The sequence below is a fragment of the Perissodus microlepis genome, chromosome 17, assembly GCF_051167445.1.
Source record: "Perissodus microlepis isolate ML-2025 ecotype Zambia chromosome 17, ASM5116744v1, whole genome shotgun sequence".
Taxonomy (NCBI): domain Eukaryota; kingdom Metazoa; phylum Chordata; class Actinopteri; order Cichliformes; family Cichlidae; genus Perissodus; species Perissodus microlepis.
The window spans coordinates 36,244,317-36,261,544 of record NC_140477.1 but is presented as its reverse complement, the minus strand read 5'-3'; the positions used below and the strand labels follow the sequence as shown (position 1 = coordinate 36,261,544).

Here is a 17,228-nt window from a genome sequence, read left to right as displayed (position 1 = left end):
AGGTTTACTGGTGACTAAAGTTTCCAAAAGTAGAGCGGGAGGCAGAGAGTAACAAAATGAAATAACAGAATATGTTATGAGTTACAGTTATGAGTTACCAAATATAACGAAATAGCTCTAATTATATGCTGCAGTAAACTGCTGGGGGCTTCCCATGATGCACTGAGCAAGTTCTTCTTCACTTGCCTCTTTTTCACTCTGAGTTTGTTCACACACTTAACGAGACCAAAAACAAGCAACTGAGATTATACACACAACAAATGTGCAACAAATAGCAAATGAGCAGTTATGTGATGGCTGTAGTGTCCTATAAATGATCAAATAAAGAGGAGTGAAAGAAGCATCTATGTCCACTGTGAGCGACCATCTTTGAACAGAGGCGGGGGTTTACGACACCAACTCTCTGCCATCTATAATCCAGTTTTAAGTTCCCGGCCCAGACGCCTTAACGCCCACTCACATCCTGGGCCATCTGACCTCAGGAATTCGCATGATAAGGTGGGGCCAGGTTTCACAATGAACACACCCGAAACTCTGGCTGATTGGGACCCACACCCAGTTTCACACCTTGGCTCAGGCGATTAGAGGATCATCAGGGGGTCCTTTTGTCCCTCTGTGGGGGGAAACTCCCACTGGGTTTAAATCTGGGACTCCCCACCATTTGACCTTAGAACTGAAGAAGCTTCTCGGATGAGAGGTGAAACGTCTTCAAGTAACTTAAAGAAGTCCAGACGCTTTTCTTTGCAAGCTCCTTTGATCAAATAAAGAGTTAATTTGTAAAGTGATCTTGAGTTAACAGCTTATGTTGTTCTGTATGAATAGACACTTTGGCACCACCCATCAAGCAGAAGGCCAGGTTTAAGATCAAAGATGCCAAGTGTCACCTGAAGCCCCGCAACAAGGAGAAACACCGAGATGTATCCAAGCAGAACATCCAAGGTAATGAACTGTCATATTTAATCAGCAGCATCTGGCACTGATATTATACTGGCGTTTATAGCCCAGTCTAAATTTGATCTTCTTCACTGTTGTTTGGTTGCCTGAAAGGAGGCCAGTTCCCCTGCACCGATGACTGCCAGGTAACTTTTGTCAACCTCAAGTGTGACTCATCTAAGAAGCGCCGGCGAGGACGCAAATCTCCTTCAAAGGAGGTTTCACACATTACCGCTGAGTTTGAGATGGAGATGAAGGAGGAAGATGCCTCAGGTGTGGTGATCCTTCTTAACTCTGCTTTAAATATAATCGACACAAAAACATTAAATCTACAGAGAAATCAAATATTTATGATCGAAATTTATACCCGGACATTAAAAATGGAGAAATGTGGTCTGAATGTTGTTTCCTCAGAGTCGTGTAACGTGGACTGTGTGCGAGAGAGAATGAAGCAGAGGCTGCAGAGTGCCATGAGGACACTCAGAAAGTCCATCACCAAACAGCAGTTCTACATCCAGTTCTCTGGGACCGAATATGAAGTGGCCCAGAAGCCACCTAAGGCGGCAGAGGGTGCTGAGACCTGCAGCACAGGACAAGTCCTCAGAGATGGAAAGTGTGGTATGTTTCCAGCTGAAAGAGTTGACTGGGTGTTACTGTTTCATCAGGATCTATCGCTCTAACTTGTGTATTTCTTCTCAGTGAGCTGTGGTGTGGGGACATTTTATAGTGGGGAGCAAGAGCAGTGTGTCCAGTGTCCCCCTGGTACATACCAGGACACGGTGGGACAACTTTCCTGTGAGCCATGTCCCAGTACTGAAGGACAGGGAATCGCTGGTGCCAAGAATGTGTCCCAGTGTGGAGGTAATTCCCTATCCCATTTTTTCCTCACTAATACTGAGATTGTTTCCATTTTATAATGTCAGAAAATCTGGATATTAATATTAATGTTGTAGAAAGAAGAAATGAAAACCAAAAAGAAAGTTTCTCCTCTATCATCCCCTCAGGTCAGTGTCCAGTCGGTCACTTTTCTGATGATGGGTTCCGCCCATGCCAGCCCTGCGCACTGGGCTTCTACCAGCCAGAACCAGGCCGTGTTCTGTGCTTCCCCTGTGGAGGAGGCCTCATGACCAAGTATGAAGGATCTGTGTCCTTCAGGGACTGTGAGGCCAGAGGTGTGTCTTTTGTTCTTTTTGTGGTTTATTTTGAAGATACTTGTCGGAATTGCTTTTATAGTGCAAGTTCAGTTCAAATAATACACAACAATAAACAACACAATTAAAATAGAAGTGCCAGAGGCGACCAGTAAGGACTGAGTTCCCTGACAGTGTGCCAGAAACATTTGATCAAAGTCTTGTTTCACGACTTTACCAAACTTCTTTTTGCTTCAGCCACTGTCCTAAACCCTGCGGCCAGCTGCCGCTGGTTTGATGGCTGTCTTATTGTTAGATGTGTGGAGAGATTGTTGGTTGTTGTCATGTATTCAGGTCAGTCCACACTGAGATAAGTAAAGTGTATTTAGAAATTTAGCATGTTCATCCACTGATGATCCTAGAGGATGAAAACCACTATTTTTGTTTGTTTGTTTCCTTTTAATAAGACTTATGCTGAACTTCTTGTGTTTAAGACAAAATATCTGGAAAATTTCATGACACTAGCAAATCAGAATATTAATGATGCGTTTAGCTGATTCACACTGATTACTGTGGCTCGTTCTCTTAATGTTTGGTTATGTTTGATTGAATCTGTGGTAAACACTATCATAAAGGAGAGCATTGTCTGAATGACAGAATGCTGTCACTTTAATGGGTTAATAAAGCCACATGACTAAGGGGCCATAAAGTAGTGCTCAGATGTGTTGAGATGGAACTTGGTACAAACTGATTTTGTTTAGTGAGTGTGCGGTTCAGTGTTGTCTTTCTGTGTCTACTCTTTAATAGAGTTGTACTGTGTGCACACTTACCCCTTACCTTTCCTCAGTGCACTGTGCTCCCGGGCATTACTACAACTCCAGTACCCACCGCTGCATCCGGTGCCCAGCAGGCACCTACCAGTCAGAATCCAGCCAGAACTACTGCATCACCTGCCCGGGCAACACCACCACCGACTTCGATGGTGCTACCAACGTCTCCCAGTGCAAAAGTAAAGCTGCCCACTATTACCCATTGTGGTTGATAATGAGAAGTATATCACAATATTGTTGGCATTGGTTGAAATACTCCAAAGGGTTTCTACAATTTTGTCCTTAGACCAGGTGTGCGGAGGGGAGCTGGGAGAGTACACAGGCTACATTGAGTCTCCTAACTACCCTGGAGATTACCCATCCAACGTGGACTGTGTGTGGATGATAAATCCACCACACAAGAGACGCATCCTCATTGTGGTGCCAGAGATTTTCCTCCCCATTGAGGATGAATGTGGAGACGTGCTGGTCATGAGGAAGAGCGGTAAACAGAAATATGAATGTAGAGAACTGATGAACTCGTTGACTTCACGTTTCTTTAAATGAAGATGCAAAAGTGTGCCTGCTTGTGTTTTTTGCACAGTGATAGGGTTGGCAGTGCCTGTAAGAAAGTATATGGCACTGTGGTTCTTTCCTAAATGCTTACCTGTGAACAGTGACTTTAATGATGCTGCCATGACATGCACATGTGTCCAGTGTCACAGTATGTCATGCTGTGACAACACCTGAACGTGTTTATCATTCATTTCAGACTGGACCGATTTTTTCTAGAGCTTTAGGTCAGTCCACGTGCTCCAGGAAAAAAAGGCTCTAGAAGATTCTAACTGTGTTGTGTGCTGTGTCTTCAGCCCATCCCACCTCTATCACCACTTACGAGACGTGTCAGACCTACGAGCGACCCATCGCCTTCACCTCCCGCTCCCGTAAGCTCTGGATCCAGTTCAAGTCCAACGAGGGGAACAGCGGCAAAGGCTTCCAAGTTCCATACGTCACCTACGATGGTGAGTCAGCTTCATCGCAGTTCAGTGACAGCCAACCTTAAACAATCTTACAGCTTTTTATTTCACTGCGTTGTGTATTTTCACCCACTGATTTAACCCTGTTATGCTGCAGAGGACTACCAGCAGCTGATAGAAGACATCGTGCGGGATGGCAGGCTATACGCCTCTGAGAATCACCAGGAGATTCTCAAGGTATGCATGTAATGTGATCATATTACCAGCTGATCTTTGTTCCAAGGTCAAACACTAACATATAAGGTAAAAAAAATCATCACCTCATAAGATGGGTCCAGTATGCTGACAGTCTTTGTATCTTTATTCTCCCCACAGGACAAGAAGCTGATAAAAGCCCTATTTGATGTGCTGGCTCACCCCCAGAACTATTTCAAGTACACAGCAGCAGAGTCCAAAGAGATGTTCCCTCGTTCTTTCATCAAGCTGCTGCGCTCCAAAGTCTCCAGGTTCCTACGACCATACAAATAGACAGGCCCGTCTACGGTCCTGGTCAACAACCCTGACATCCTGCATCATTCCAAATCCAGCAAACTAAATGTAACCCAAACCCCCATCCCACTTCTGCCCTGCCTCTGTCTATTCATCCATGTATATTTGAGCTTTCTAACTCGTAAGACATCACTAACATTGGAGCTTTCTGTACAAGGTTTGACCGATAGAGGTTTTTGAAGGCCAGTATTTATATTTTTATACTGTATATTGTATTGATATATTCTTTCTTAAATTTGGAGATTTTGCACTGAACTGTTAATTACCACAGGCATGCTATTTGAGTAAGGGTTTATCTGGCAGTAACAATGAATACATATTTTTCAGTAGAAACAGTACAGTAACTATGGTAATTTACTAATTTAGTAAAATCATCTGGCAAATATTTCCTTTCTCTGAATGTTTTATAGAATGTATATAAAGTGGTAATCAAGTGGAGGATGTGCAGCGAAACAGCAGTGTCCCAACCTGCAGGTAATGGTACATCCCACATGTAAGTTTGTTTCATCTGAGGGAGACCCCAATGCCCACCGCCAAAAAACTGAAATATTATGCGCAGCTTTGTGGAAAAAAGACGACTCGGTCTATCGACTAGTCTTTCCTAGTCTGTCAGTGCTAGGCTAACCAGCCGTAATCCGTTCCTCCACTGTATTCTGCTTACAACATGACCTTTTCCATCTTTGTACTGTTTTATAGTCTAGCTGATCAGGCGTGAAAAGACCTGCAACTGTACGTCTCTCGCTAAGAGTTAGACTAAAGCCCGAATGCAGAACCCTGTGAAGGTGCAAGGGTGTTATTCCCTCTCAGACTACTTCAAATACAAAATCCTACAAGGTTATGAGAACATAACCAACACAGGCAAACATGTTGCCTACTCCAGCTTTAACAAAACCTCATCTTCTCATCCAACTCAAAAACAAAGAAAATTTATCAACATGTAGCTGTTGTTTAAAACATGCATATTAAAAAACTCTAAAGTCATCTAAAAGTCTGAATCCGCATGCTATTACACAGCAGCACTTAACAAAAGGCCAGCATCAGCTACCCAATATATCGGTCAAACTCTGTTTCTTCTTTTCTCACAGTCATTTCCCATTTTTTGCACATTCTCTAACAGCTGTATTCTACAGTCTTCCTATTTGCTTTCTGTGTTGTTATGTCCTTTTTTAATATTTATACTGAACATTTTGGAACTTGCAGAGGGGCGCGCAGATGTTTTAAAAATGATCTGCGAACAAGCGTGTGGACATACACAGGTGCCCACGCAGAGCACAGCCTGAACTGGATTTCTTTATTGGCCCTGTCGTGCACGAGACAGAGATGAGAAAACAATCAGTGCACTTAAATCAGAAATGTTAAAGTGGTGACATCTAAATCCTTCCACTCCAGTGATGCTTTATCCACTGGGGAAAGATTAAATTGGGCAAATTGCAAAATCTACATTGTAATTTTGAGATGAGATAAAACTACCTGCAAGTAACAGATTGTTACGTTATACAGAAATGTACCTGGTGTAACTAGTATTTGGAACTTTCATTGCACTTGAATTTTATATTTTAAACTGTAGGGGAAAGGATCTAAGTTACATGTTTTGTTACCTTTTTGTGTTATGTGCCTGGTGTGGTGGTGATAAGAAAAAGAAGCAGCTGTGTCTCCTGTTATTGCTTCCACTCTGTAGCTTGCAGTTACCCTCAAATTTGTCTGAATAACACACACACTCACACACACACAGAGTTAGGTAGGCTGAAGCATCTCAAAGCCTTCGACTGTAGAATAAACTGATACGCATAGAAATACAGTGCAAGCGCTGGATTAGCCAGCCATGCCGCCATCGCTACAGTACGTGTTTTCACTCCCCCAGTCCTACTTCAGCCCTCAAATCCGTTATATAGCTGCCAGAGAGAAGAAGTGTCTCTGTAAACGCTTCTTGCATGATGGCATTATACATCACAATATCTACAAGTTTCTAAAATGACTTCAAACAGATGCGCACTTTTCCATTAAACAGGAAATGTGAGTATACTATACTTTTCTTTTATAACAAACTAAACGTTTCTGTGTCATTCCCATTGTTACTAATATATAAACTCCTATACCGCATATTGAAGATGGACTCTACAGCTGCACACTGAGACTGGAGTTAGAAAAGCGAGTCAGGAGTGAGTGGAGTGTTGGTCTGAAGGTGAATGTAGTGGCGCAGTCGGAATGAGAAGCATCTCTTGCCCGAGCGTTTGTAGCAACTACAGCTTCACTGAACTTGATCTGTGTGTAATTCTGTTCAACAACATGCATGCTGATGGTAAAAATGTAAAATCCCTTATCAGTGCTGACATTTTTTTAGAGACTAATGTCCTGTTACCTGTGTCATTCTAGTCTTTGTGCTGGGCACAAGGAAGATAAGGGATAGCCATCGCTAAATTGGAGCTTGTCACACTGACGTTCAAATAAATTACCACCTTGATGGTTTTGCTACTTTTGTTCTCAAACACAAATCACTGCTGAGTATTTTTCAAAGTAGAAGCTACGAAACTTTCAGTGCACTATGACAGTTAACTTTACTTGATATAAACTTGCATGGCGTGCAGTTTGCTAGCATGGACCATTTTCAAACTCAGAGGACAGTTACTCAACAGTTTCAGATTTTTTAGTTTCAGTCTTCATTAAACAAATTTGCATTGCCTGTAACAGTCTGTGGAGTGACTTCAGTGTGAATGTCGCAGATAAAATCCAAAGTGTTACTTGATGCTCCCCCAGTGTCAACAGTATTACTAGCTAACTTTAAAGCTAAGGAAAGCTAGGATGAGCCAGCTAGTGGCTATATTATGTATCATGTGTATGTGTCTCTGTTAGTGGGTGTGCTGCATTAGCTGTTAGCCAGTGAATGCCATTTGTCCTCAATGAAATTACTGGGTCAACACGTGAAGGAGCAGTCAATAAAATGTAACCGTTTCATTTTCTGGATCCAAGTCATTATCAGAAACAGCACAGAAACCAATTCAATGATCTATTAGAATCGATGGTACAAACTCGTTAGTTACATACTTAGCTGTGACCAGCATTTTTGTCTTTGATTTAATGTTCCAAAAACACATTTTCTTGAATGTACGCTACAAAACAAGATACTACAAAAACTACAGTGATGGATTTTTAAAGTCTGAAAGTTGATTTTCATAGTGCTCTGAAATGAAACCAGTGACCAGAAGGTAGGAAATCAATCAAAAGACTTTTGCTTTGAAAAACAGTATGCATTTTTGTGAACTACTTGTAATTAATGGGCTGAAGCAAAACCTGCAGTATGGTCCTGCATGGCACTCACCTGGGATAAACTGGTCAAAGTTTAGGGGTTTTGTCCAGAATTAAATTTTTTTTTTTTTTTAAAAAGTAAGGAAAATAAAAAAATCTATTTTTGCATTGGCTGAGAATCATCCCTGTAAGACAGCTACATGTGGAAATACAGTGTGTCCTCAAGGCTGTTCTCACCAAAATCATTGTGTAATTTCCCAAATTAGTCGTTTTGTTAGATATTCAGCTCCATACTGCGGTACGGCCTCCTTCTTGTTTGAGGTGGGTCCTGTTCATTATGAGTGTTATGGAAAAAGTTATATGAAATGCTCTAAAAATTTATAATTGTTTTTTTCTGAGAATGTATTCGGTTGTGAGTGGGTATATGAATGTGGTTTATGAGTGTCAACAGAACGTGTGCGCTGCGTGACTGATTCTTTGTGTGTGAGTCTTTGTGCTGGGTGCCTGTGATAGAAACAGAGGTTGTGTATGTGTACTTTAGTCCATTCTGTAGAGGAATAATTTTAACGTTTGTGTTAGTTGGTTGTATCCAAAGAGAGAAACTGTAACGCAGTGGTGTGCCATTGTTTAGTCCATGAAACTCCAGTACTGAACAAATTAAATAAAATAGTAGCAGAAACCCGATTTGACTTGTCTCGTTTCTGACTGCGTGTGGAATCTTCAGTCGAACAGACTCAGAGGAGAAACGCTCCTATCTGCTCATCTCTTATCTCAGATGTGCTTCTACGTGCTATTGGCACAACCGTCTTCCGGTACACCACCGGAAAATTTAGCTGACACTGCTAATACTGCATTTATCATCAAGTGAAACAATCTGTGCCGCAGATCTGGACACTACATCAGAAATACGCGTCACCATCATCCACACACTATTCCAATTTTATTCAGAGAGGGAGGTGAGATACTTTCATTTTTTGGGGGTCTCAGAAATTTCCAGTTTCTCTTTAAAAGCTTATCAGATGAAAAATCCAATAATTATAGCAATGTACAGCCTGTTAAATATAACTCTTACATATTGTCCCACCTACTCCTAATACATGCATTAATTTAAATCGTGTTAATAATGACCTCTTTTGAATTCATAGCAGAAGGAGTTAACAGTGTCATTTGTTTTTGTAACAGACAAAAAGTTACAGGTTGGGTGGATGTCCTTTGTGAGAGTTATAACTAAACTGATGTTTGTTCCAGTATTTTAACTTGATAGCATGATGGCCATACACTGTAGCTGCTATATTACAGAATCAGACAGTGTAAAGAGGAGACAGAGGTGGTGGCATGAATGCTGGAAGTGAGGTTATTTCTAGCCAATCAGTAAGAGAGGATCACATCCATTCTTCTAGAAGCAAACCTTTAAGTTGCCTCATAATTACAGTGCCTTGCAACTAATAAAACAACTTCTTTTTTATAAAGCAGCAAACTATTTTCCAGGCTAAATGATGAGCTTCCAAATTAAAGAGAGGTGTGCAGGACTTGTGGCATACAGTGATGCTGCAACAGTCAGCTGGTACATCAGCTGCTCTATGCTGATGCTGCAGCAGCTGGACTCTATTCTCAGCTTCCACCTCTGTGACAGTTTGTTCCTACACAGGAAACAAGTCTATGCTGGATTTTGTCCAACTCTGCATATACTCAAATAGCCCAGTAGGGGGCACTCAAAGATCTTTAGGTTTTTGGTTTTCTTCTTGTGCATTAAACTCCAAAGTAATGAGGTAAAAGTTACTTTTGCATGCAACAGCTTGTGGATTTACTGACTGGGAATAAAGCACAGAGTATGTGGGCAGTTTTATTTTTCTTAATATTTAGTAATGCAGCTGTGTTCTTACCATGGCTTCATTGTGATTGTTCAAGTGTATTTTCACTTTTTTTTTCTTCCACAACCAGCTGTTACCATTGGTTTGTAACTAGGGCTGGACTGGCAATCTGGCATACAAACTGGCATTTGCCTGGTGGGCCTACGCACTGGGCCAATTGGTCAATATAATTTTTTCCCTCTTTGTTGTTATAATCATGCAGCTTACAGGATGGCGTGAAAGCCCCCTAAGCACTGACAGCAGCCCACTGGTTCAGTTTTACTACTGACAGTAGATTGCCCAATTAAATCTCTTAACACAACCGGCCTCTCCCTAACCTTACCTGTGTGCTCGTGCACCTTGTGTAACACAGTTTAGTGTTGAAGTGGATCATACAGATAGACAAGGGAAAAAAAGGTGGATCTGCTACGAGAGAAAACAAAACCAGAAATATATGGAGCAAAAGGTGGAATGAACATGGTCAGGAAATAGATGGAGATGTAACGGGGAAGGCTTTAGGACACAAGGGATCAAAGGGAGGAAGTAGCAGCAAGTGCTCTTCCTCTCTCTTTGTGCTGTTGAGAAGATTTAGTTGCCATTCACACGCATTGTCATTATTTTGCCCTACAGCAGAGATTCAAGGTACAGATGTTTTTTTTAAGTCAGCTCTTTTTAATTAAGTTTGATGAAATGTGACTGATGCTTATTGTACATTGCTTTTTAGTAGTGATTAAGAGGACAATAATTAAGTTGTGTAGTAAACATAGCAGTCAGTTGGAGGTGTGGTAATTCAATACATTCAACAGATAAAAATGTGTTATTTATGCACTGACATGTAATTTATATCGTATTGTCTCCTGCAGAGCAGGCTGCACATGAGATTGTGTTACTGTTTTTCCTTTTCTCCTTTTGTTGCTCTTCTTCACTACTTTATTTTAGAGTAAGAGTTGCATTTTAAAACAGATTCTTTTGCATTTGGGTTTGCGTTTATGTTAACTGGCTCAGGTGCAGCATTAGTTGGGCAATGTGCAATCCTGGAGCTGGGGCTCACACATTATAGAAATTAGGCATCGCATAGGTGCTTTTGGTAAACTGATTTGCTGTGTCGGCTAAGATGAACAGGCACATGGCTCAAAACAAAAGCAGGGCACAGAAAGGGATGGACAAGAATACCAGAGGCGCAAAACACCAGCTACTGGCAGACCGAGCAGTCAGCTGAGACTGCAGGACCAGACTGACCAACCTGTGCACTGCCTGGACTGATTACAAGAAGGCCTATGACTCAATGCCCCACACCTGGATCCTGGAATGCCGAGAACTATATAAGATCAACAGGACCCTGAGAGCCTTCATCAGGAACTCGATGGGGATGTGGCGGACAACACAGAGGCCAACCTCAAGCCCATAGCACAAGTCACCATCGAGTGTGGGATCTACCAAGGAGATGCTCTGTCCCCACTGCTGTTCTGCATAGGCCTGAAGCATCTCAGTGAGATCACTGACAAGACTGGCTACGGATACAGATTATGGAATGGAGCCATCATCAGTCACCTCCTGTACATCAGGTATCCTGATGGGATGAAAAAAAACTGGCCAAAGGAGGAGATAGAAGCCACTGACATCAAGACAAAAGAGCTCCTGACCCTGAGCATGTATGCTAAGCAAAAGGAAGGAGGCCGGGGACTGGTTAGTGTAAGCATGGGATTAATATAGAATAAAAATAAATGATGTTTAATCATTAATCAAAATTAATCCACAGTTACTCTGTGATCAATCTGCATAAAGATTTTAATTGTTTGACAGCACTAATATATATTTTATATATTAGTGTATACTTCCCTATTAGTATACAGGATTTTTTAAAAGTTGTATTTCACAGGAGAGCCTGTGCTAAAGGAAAACTGTTCAAATTCTCTTTGAATTTAAGCATTTAACATTCTTTGTGTTTATTCTGCATTCACTCATTATATTGCATAAATGTCAGTTACAAGCTTATTAAATAAAGTTGAAAAAATGTAATTACAGCCAGACTATTGATCAAGTAATTGCGATTAATCACGATTAATTATAGAAAATTGTGAGATCAGTTAATCAGATAATTTTTTTTCAATCTATTGACATCACTAATATATACATATATATGTGTGTGTGTGTGTGTGTGTGTGTGTGTGTGTGTGTGTGTGTGTGTGTGTGTGTGTGTGTGTGTGTGTGTGTGAGGACTAACAAGAAAAAGAATAACAGTAAAAATACACTTAAACAGTCACATCATGACAGTTCATACAGTCGTGTGAAAGAAGTGTTTGCCTCCTTCCTGATTTCCTATTTAGTATTTTGGTAATAAACACCTACATTTAGAAATTGCGTGTTGCATTTACTTGTGTCATCTTTGTCCAATATTTAAATTTACTTGATGATCTGAAACAATCAAGTGGGACAAACACAAAACAGGAAATCAAGAAGATAGCAAACACTTTTTCATGCCACTGTATGTCTAATCTTTAGCCTCTCTAATTTTCCTTTTTTTGTATTCTTTATTATTGTTATCATTTTTATTTGATTAATAAAGCACAGTGAAAGCCATGGGGTGTAAGAAAACAGTAACATTATTAAATACTAGATAAATAAAACTGCCCATATAGTCTGTGCGTTATTAGTATTATTATAGTCGTATTTCCACCAGCTGTTGCAAAAATAACTTTTACCACAGTCACTTTAAGTGACCTTGACTCATTATGTGAATTCTAAGTGTAATTGTGAGAGGTGATTTCTCAAATTAGTACATTATTACTACTGTGTTACGGAACAATGCAATCCCCTATTAGCTCCAATGACATTCTAACTGAATATAACCAATAAACTGGCTGAAGCCCAGAAAGTGGTGAAAATCACACATAAACATGAATTCCTTGTCTTAGATTCACTTTCCTGTTATGTGGCAAAAGAAACCGAGCATGATTATGCAGGGACTGTTGTAATGATGGATCGCTTTATATCTTACCAGGACTGTTTCAGAAACCTGAGATGCATTAATAATATTCCATTTTAAGTTTTATTTATTGAGGTCTTAAAAAGGTCTTAAATAGTAGTGATTATTTCTTAAATCATGCAGGAGCCATACTGCACACTTAAAGAGAGCCAGTTTCAGTGAGAAGCTGTGCAGAGATCAAGAAACATCAAGGAATCTGTAAAATTTAAAAAACACATGAATAAATATTTGGAAAATAACAATTTTCTTTTATTCAACTTTTTGAAAAATATGCACTGTGCAAAGTGCAAAATCAGACTAGGTTGTATTTTCTTTCCAAGTACAATAATGCAGCTGTAATATACTTCAAATGCACATACGCCTCAAATGCCTTTTAGTTTTCAAATACTAGAAGAGTCTTTCTTGCTGGGTGGGGTTAAGGGTGGCAGGGACAGAGTGGCGCTTGTGGCCCTCTGTAGTTGTCTTCCTATAATACTTTACAGTAGATATATAAATATGAACGTGCAGTGACCTTGGATAAATTATACACATTTCAAGTCACAAAAAGAGACATATTTATCCCCACTTTCCTCAGTTTTTGTTTTTTGTGCAGCACTGGAATAGAAATATCCAACATTACTATTAGTTTGAAATGGAAGCAACAGCCTCCACAGAGTGAGATAATGCGTCATAACAAGCATACTTTCATTCATGTTTCATTTTGTGTTATTGTGTTAAATATGGTTGCTTTGACATCATAATTACATTCTCTACTCTTTCAGTCGTATCACCTCCTCGTGATAAATCAATGGTGATTTTTTTTCCTTCAGTTTCTTCCATTTTAAGAACAATCATTGTAATTATATCAAACCTATTATATGTGATATAAATGTTAATATATTGCTAATTTTAGTGGCCTGTACCTGACTGGCAGCAGCAGTCTACTTTAATGTTTGAGTTCACTGCCTGTTTATAATATTACTGTAACTGCTGTTAGTAATTAATCATATTTGACAGGCCGATCTGATATTTCCTACGTGATCTTTCCAGGACGTCCAATCAGCTGCCAGCATCTGCAGGCAAATGCGACTGTGCCAGATGCTGAGATTACTCTCCCTTCGCTGTCTTGTCTCCCTTCCTCAGTCATTTGCTCTTCTGAAAGTTCACTGGCTATGAAGTGATAAAGACAGAACACAGACCGATTGCTTAGGAAAATGTGATCACTTGGTCAAATTACACATTTATTGGGTGCATATAAGGTATGTTATAAATCTGCAAAAATGCAACTTTATTCTATTTATTTTCCCATTATGTGCATAATATAGTGTACACTGCATAAACCAGATACTGAACTTTTAATATATATGCAGCCAACATTGTAAGAATTTGAACCATATTTTCTATTTCTTCAGGCTCTACTTCAACAAAATCAGCCAGAAATTAAGTGTCTCATCTCCAATTTGGTGATTTTACCGCAGTATTGAAAGAACTGAGTGTAAAGTATGTCTGTGGTTCTCAGTCATCCAGGTCATCGTAGTCTTAACAGAAGAAAAGCGTCTGGACTTCTTCAGGTTTCTTGAAGACGTTTCACCTCTCGTCCGAGAAGCTTCTTTAGTTCAGGTGTGTGAGCAGTACTGAAGTCCGTTACTACTTAGAAAACAACACATTTTGCTTTTTGTAATTTTGCTGCATACCACCAAAGATTTGTGTTCAACACTCTCGAGGAGGAAGCTGTGTCATCGTCAAAGGATACACTCAAGAGATGAAGATACAAAAGCCCAAAACAGAGGTTATTCTGAGTAACTGTAATTTTGTTGGTCAGGTGTGAGAGGGTGGAGCGCTACTGGTTTTTTTAATCAACTGATGTTTTTTGTACTTGCTTTGTCTCTGAGTGAAGTGTCCACCAGATGGTGCACTCACTTCAGCCTGTTACTCTGGAAGCTTCCACTGTGGGCATATATTTGAGTTCTGGATTGTGCTCTGTTTGTTCAGCTCATTACTGGCCTAAATCCCAGTCCAATTACCTGAGGATAAACAGGAGCAGAGGTGGTGATGTGCTGTAATGCTGTAATTTGACTGATTATCCCTTACACAGCCAATAAATGATGAAGTTCTCCTTTCAGCAGAAATGTTGAAGATTTTACAAGCCTTTGCTTGCTTTGCTTTATACATTAATAACATACATTATAATGAACAAGGAAACAGGTCACAGGCTGAAGGAAGTGAAACACTTTACCTACAGAAATCTGCTACAGAGATGCAAAAACTATGAACATACAAATATTGCTCATTTATTCTGCATCACTGGAAGTCTGTTTTAAGTGTCTACAGTGCTCAATTCTATTCAGTTTATTTATATAGCTCCAAATCACAACAACAGTCGCCCAAAGACACTTAATAATGTAAGGTAAATATCCTAAAATAATATAGAGAAAAACCCAACAATCATATGACCCCCTGTGAGCAAGCACTTTGGTGACAGTGGGAAGGAAAAACTCCCTTTTAACAGGAAGAAACCTCCAGCAGAACCAGGCTCAACGATGTGCAGCCATTTGCCGTGACCGGTTGGGGCTGAGTGGAGAGACACAAGACAAAAGACACGCTGTGGAAGAGAGCCAGAGAATAATAATAACTCATAATTAAATGCAGAGTGGTGTATAAACACATGGTGAGTGAAAAGGGGTGAGTAGGGGCGGGATTCTACGGTGACAATCTGAGCATCGCATGTGCTGAAAGCCACACATGGAGAAAAGGACACTCACTAAAAACATCTGTGGTTTTGAAGAAAATACATCTTGTGTTTGTTGAATAGCTGCAAACAGTGGCAGCGATATAGTTACCCCTAATCCTGCTCGTGGGTACAATATGTACATTTATTTTAATATCAGATCATGCAGACATCGTTTATATCTTTAATCAGTGGATAAATGACTCGGTGCAGCTCTCATTAAAGCATTATACGTTGGAATTTCAACATTTGTAACATTTTGATATGACAGTTTTGTGCAGCCCCAAACCATGACAGAACCTCCATTGTGTTTTCAAATATCAAATTTGGATTAACACTCTGTGGCAGCTGTTGCCTCTGATTTTCAGTCCAGGTCTTGTGTAATTTGGCACACATCAGCCGTGCCGCCGTCTTTCAGTTCCTTCAGAATAGCTTCTTGATAGCCACCCTTCACCTGAGCGCATTTCTGATGAGGCTGCATCAACCGAAGGCTCAGATGCATCTCTCAGGTCCTCTTTTGGATATTCGTCAGCTGTAGATCGCCTTTTAGGTGTGCATCTTCTTGTTTTACCTTCCACTTGTTCCATTTCCTCAATTGTTTAAGGACTTACTGCATCCCATGTCAAGATATGCATGTTAAGATATGTATGTATCAAAAACTGGAGAAAGTGAGCTGGTGGCATTTTTTCCTTTTGTTTCTCTGTTGCCTGGGATCTTTTTATCTGTATTTAACAAGAACAAACTTAATAAGATGATAAATATATCCAGTGAGATTGCAGGTCACCGACGACACGGTGCAACGATGCGATGTATCACAGCCTCTCTTTGGTAAATTTGAATGGATGCAGTCTGGACAGAGGTCAGGATAACACCAGGTGAACTCTTTGTGGCCACAGAGCTTTTAAACTTTCTGATGTTTCTTGTGTTGCTTTCATGCTATTGAAATGGGTTGTTGCTGTTATTATGAAGGACTTTGTTGTTTATGCGTGTTATGTGTAATTGTGATTCCTTCTTTGCTGTAGTTGTATTTATCTGGCAATTGCCACCAAAACAAATAGAATTTCTGAAAGAACAATAATAAATGGAGCATAAATTCTATCACTGGATTATTAGTATTCATCGATAGAGGTGGAGCTCATTTTTATCACCCAGTTTTTTCATCCAGTAATAATCATTAGTGCCAGTTGTACTCAACTAGCACTAATGACTATTTTCATTTGGTTTGTAAATAATAAGAGAAATAGTGAGAAATGTTTCCACATTAAATTATCTATCAGTTAGCATTATGGTCAATTGATCACTTAATTGATATTTCAGCTATGTTTGTATAATCTATTTTTTATGTATAAAAAACCCAGTTTATAAAGTAGCCAGTAACTAAACAGCTTCAGACAGGGAAGTGAAAAGTATCTCCCCTCCTGAAATGTGGAGTAGAAGCAGAATATTGTATGAAATGACCTGAAGGTGCTAAAGTGCAAGTAGCATAAATCTGTGCTTTATTGCAGTACTTTAGTATGTTTACTTACAAACCCGACTTCTATGAAGTAGTTCAAACTGTTCAGCTGAAGAAGTAAAGTGCCAGTATGCAAACCACAGCATTTGATAGAAAGTGAAATCCTGCCAACGGACATGTTCAGACTGAGGTTGTGTATCCACTTGTGGTTTCACACAGATTATTTTACTGTCGCGCTTGTTTCACAAATGTTGGCTTGTATAATAAACAAGAATCCAAACCCAAAAACTTGACAATTAACTTTGTTCTGTTTGACATTTTTTTTACAGTTTTGATCCATGATTTCTATTTTCTTAACCGCTTATTCAAGTTAGGGTCAAATGCGGGTAAAGCCTTCCACAGCGCTCATTGGGTGAGGAGAGGGTTCACCCTAGACGGGCTGCTAATCCATCAGAGGGTTAACACTGCTTAGACTCGCACAGAACATACAGCCAGGGTTAAAGCTCGCAGCCTTCTAGTTGTAAGGCAGCAGAGCTAACCACTGCACCTCCAGGTTAATGAGATGTGTAAATAGATGGGAAATTAACTTGA

General features: G+C 40.0%; 1 protein-coding gene across 2 annotated transcripts in view; it reads left to right on the top strand.

The window, feature by feature from the left end:
• scube1 (signal peptide, CUB domain, EGF-like 1) overlaps positions 1 to 8,325 on the top strand; it is a 120,735-nt gene extending 112,410 nt beyond the window's left edge. For both annotated transcript variants that reach the window (XM_084909492.1, XM_084909491.1), the window contains 10 exons: positions 823 to 939; positions 1,048 to 1,206; positions 1,348 to 1,551; positions 1,633 to 1,794; positions 1,938 to 2,105; positions 2,911 to 3,072; positions 3,180 to 3,377; positions 3,742 to 3,894; positions 4,007 to 4,086; positions 4,225 to 8,325. In XM_084909492.1, the coding sequence (XP_084765618.1) occupies positions 823 to 939; positions 1,048 to 1,206; positions 1,348 to 1,551; positions 1,633 to 1,794; positions 1,938 to 2,105; positions 2,911 to 3,072; positions 3,180 to 3,377; positions 3,742 to 3,894; positions 4,007 to 4,086; positions 4,225 to 4,377 (1,556 nt within the window). In that variant the 3' untranslated portion in view covers positions 4,378 to 8,325. The remainder of the gene's footprint in view (positions 1 to 822; positions 940 to 1,047; positions 1,207 to 1,347; positions 1,552 to 1,632; positions 1,795 to 1,937; positions 2,106 to 2,910; positions 3,073 to 3,179; positions 3,378 to 3,741; positions 3,895 to 4,006; positions 4,087 to 4,224) is intronic.
• The last annotated feature ends 8,903 nt before the right edge of the window (positions 8,326 to 17,228 follow it).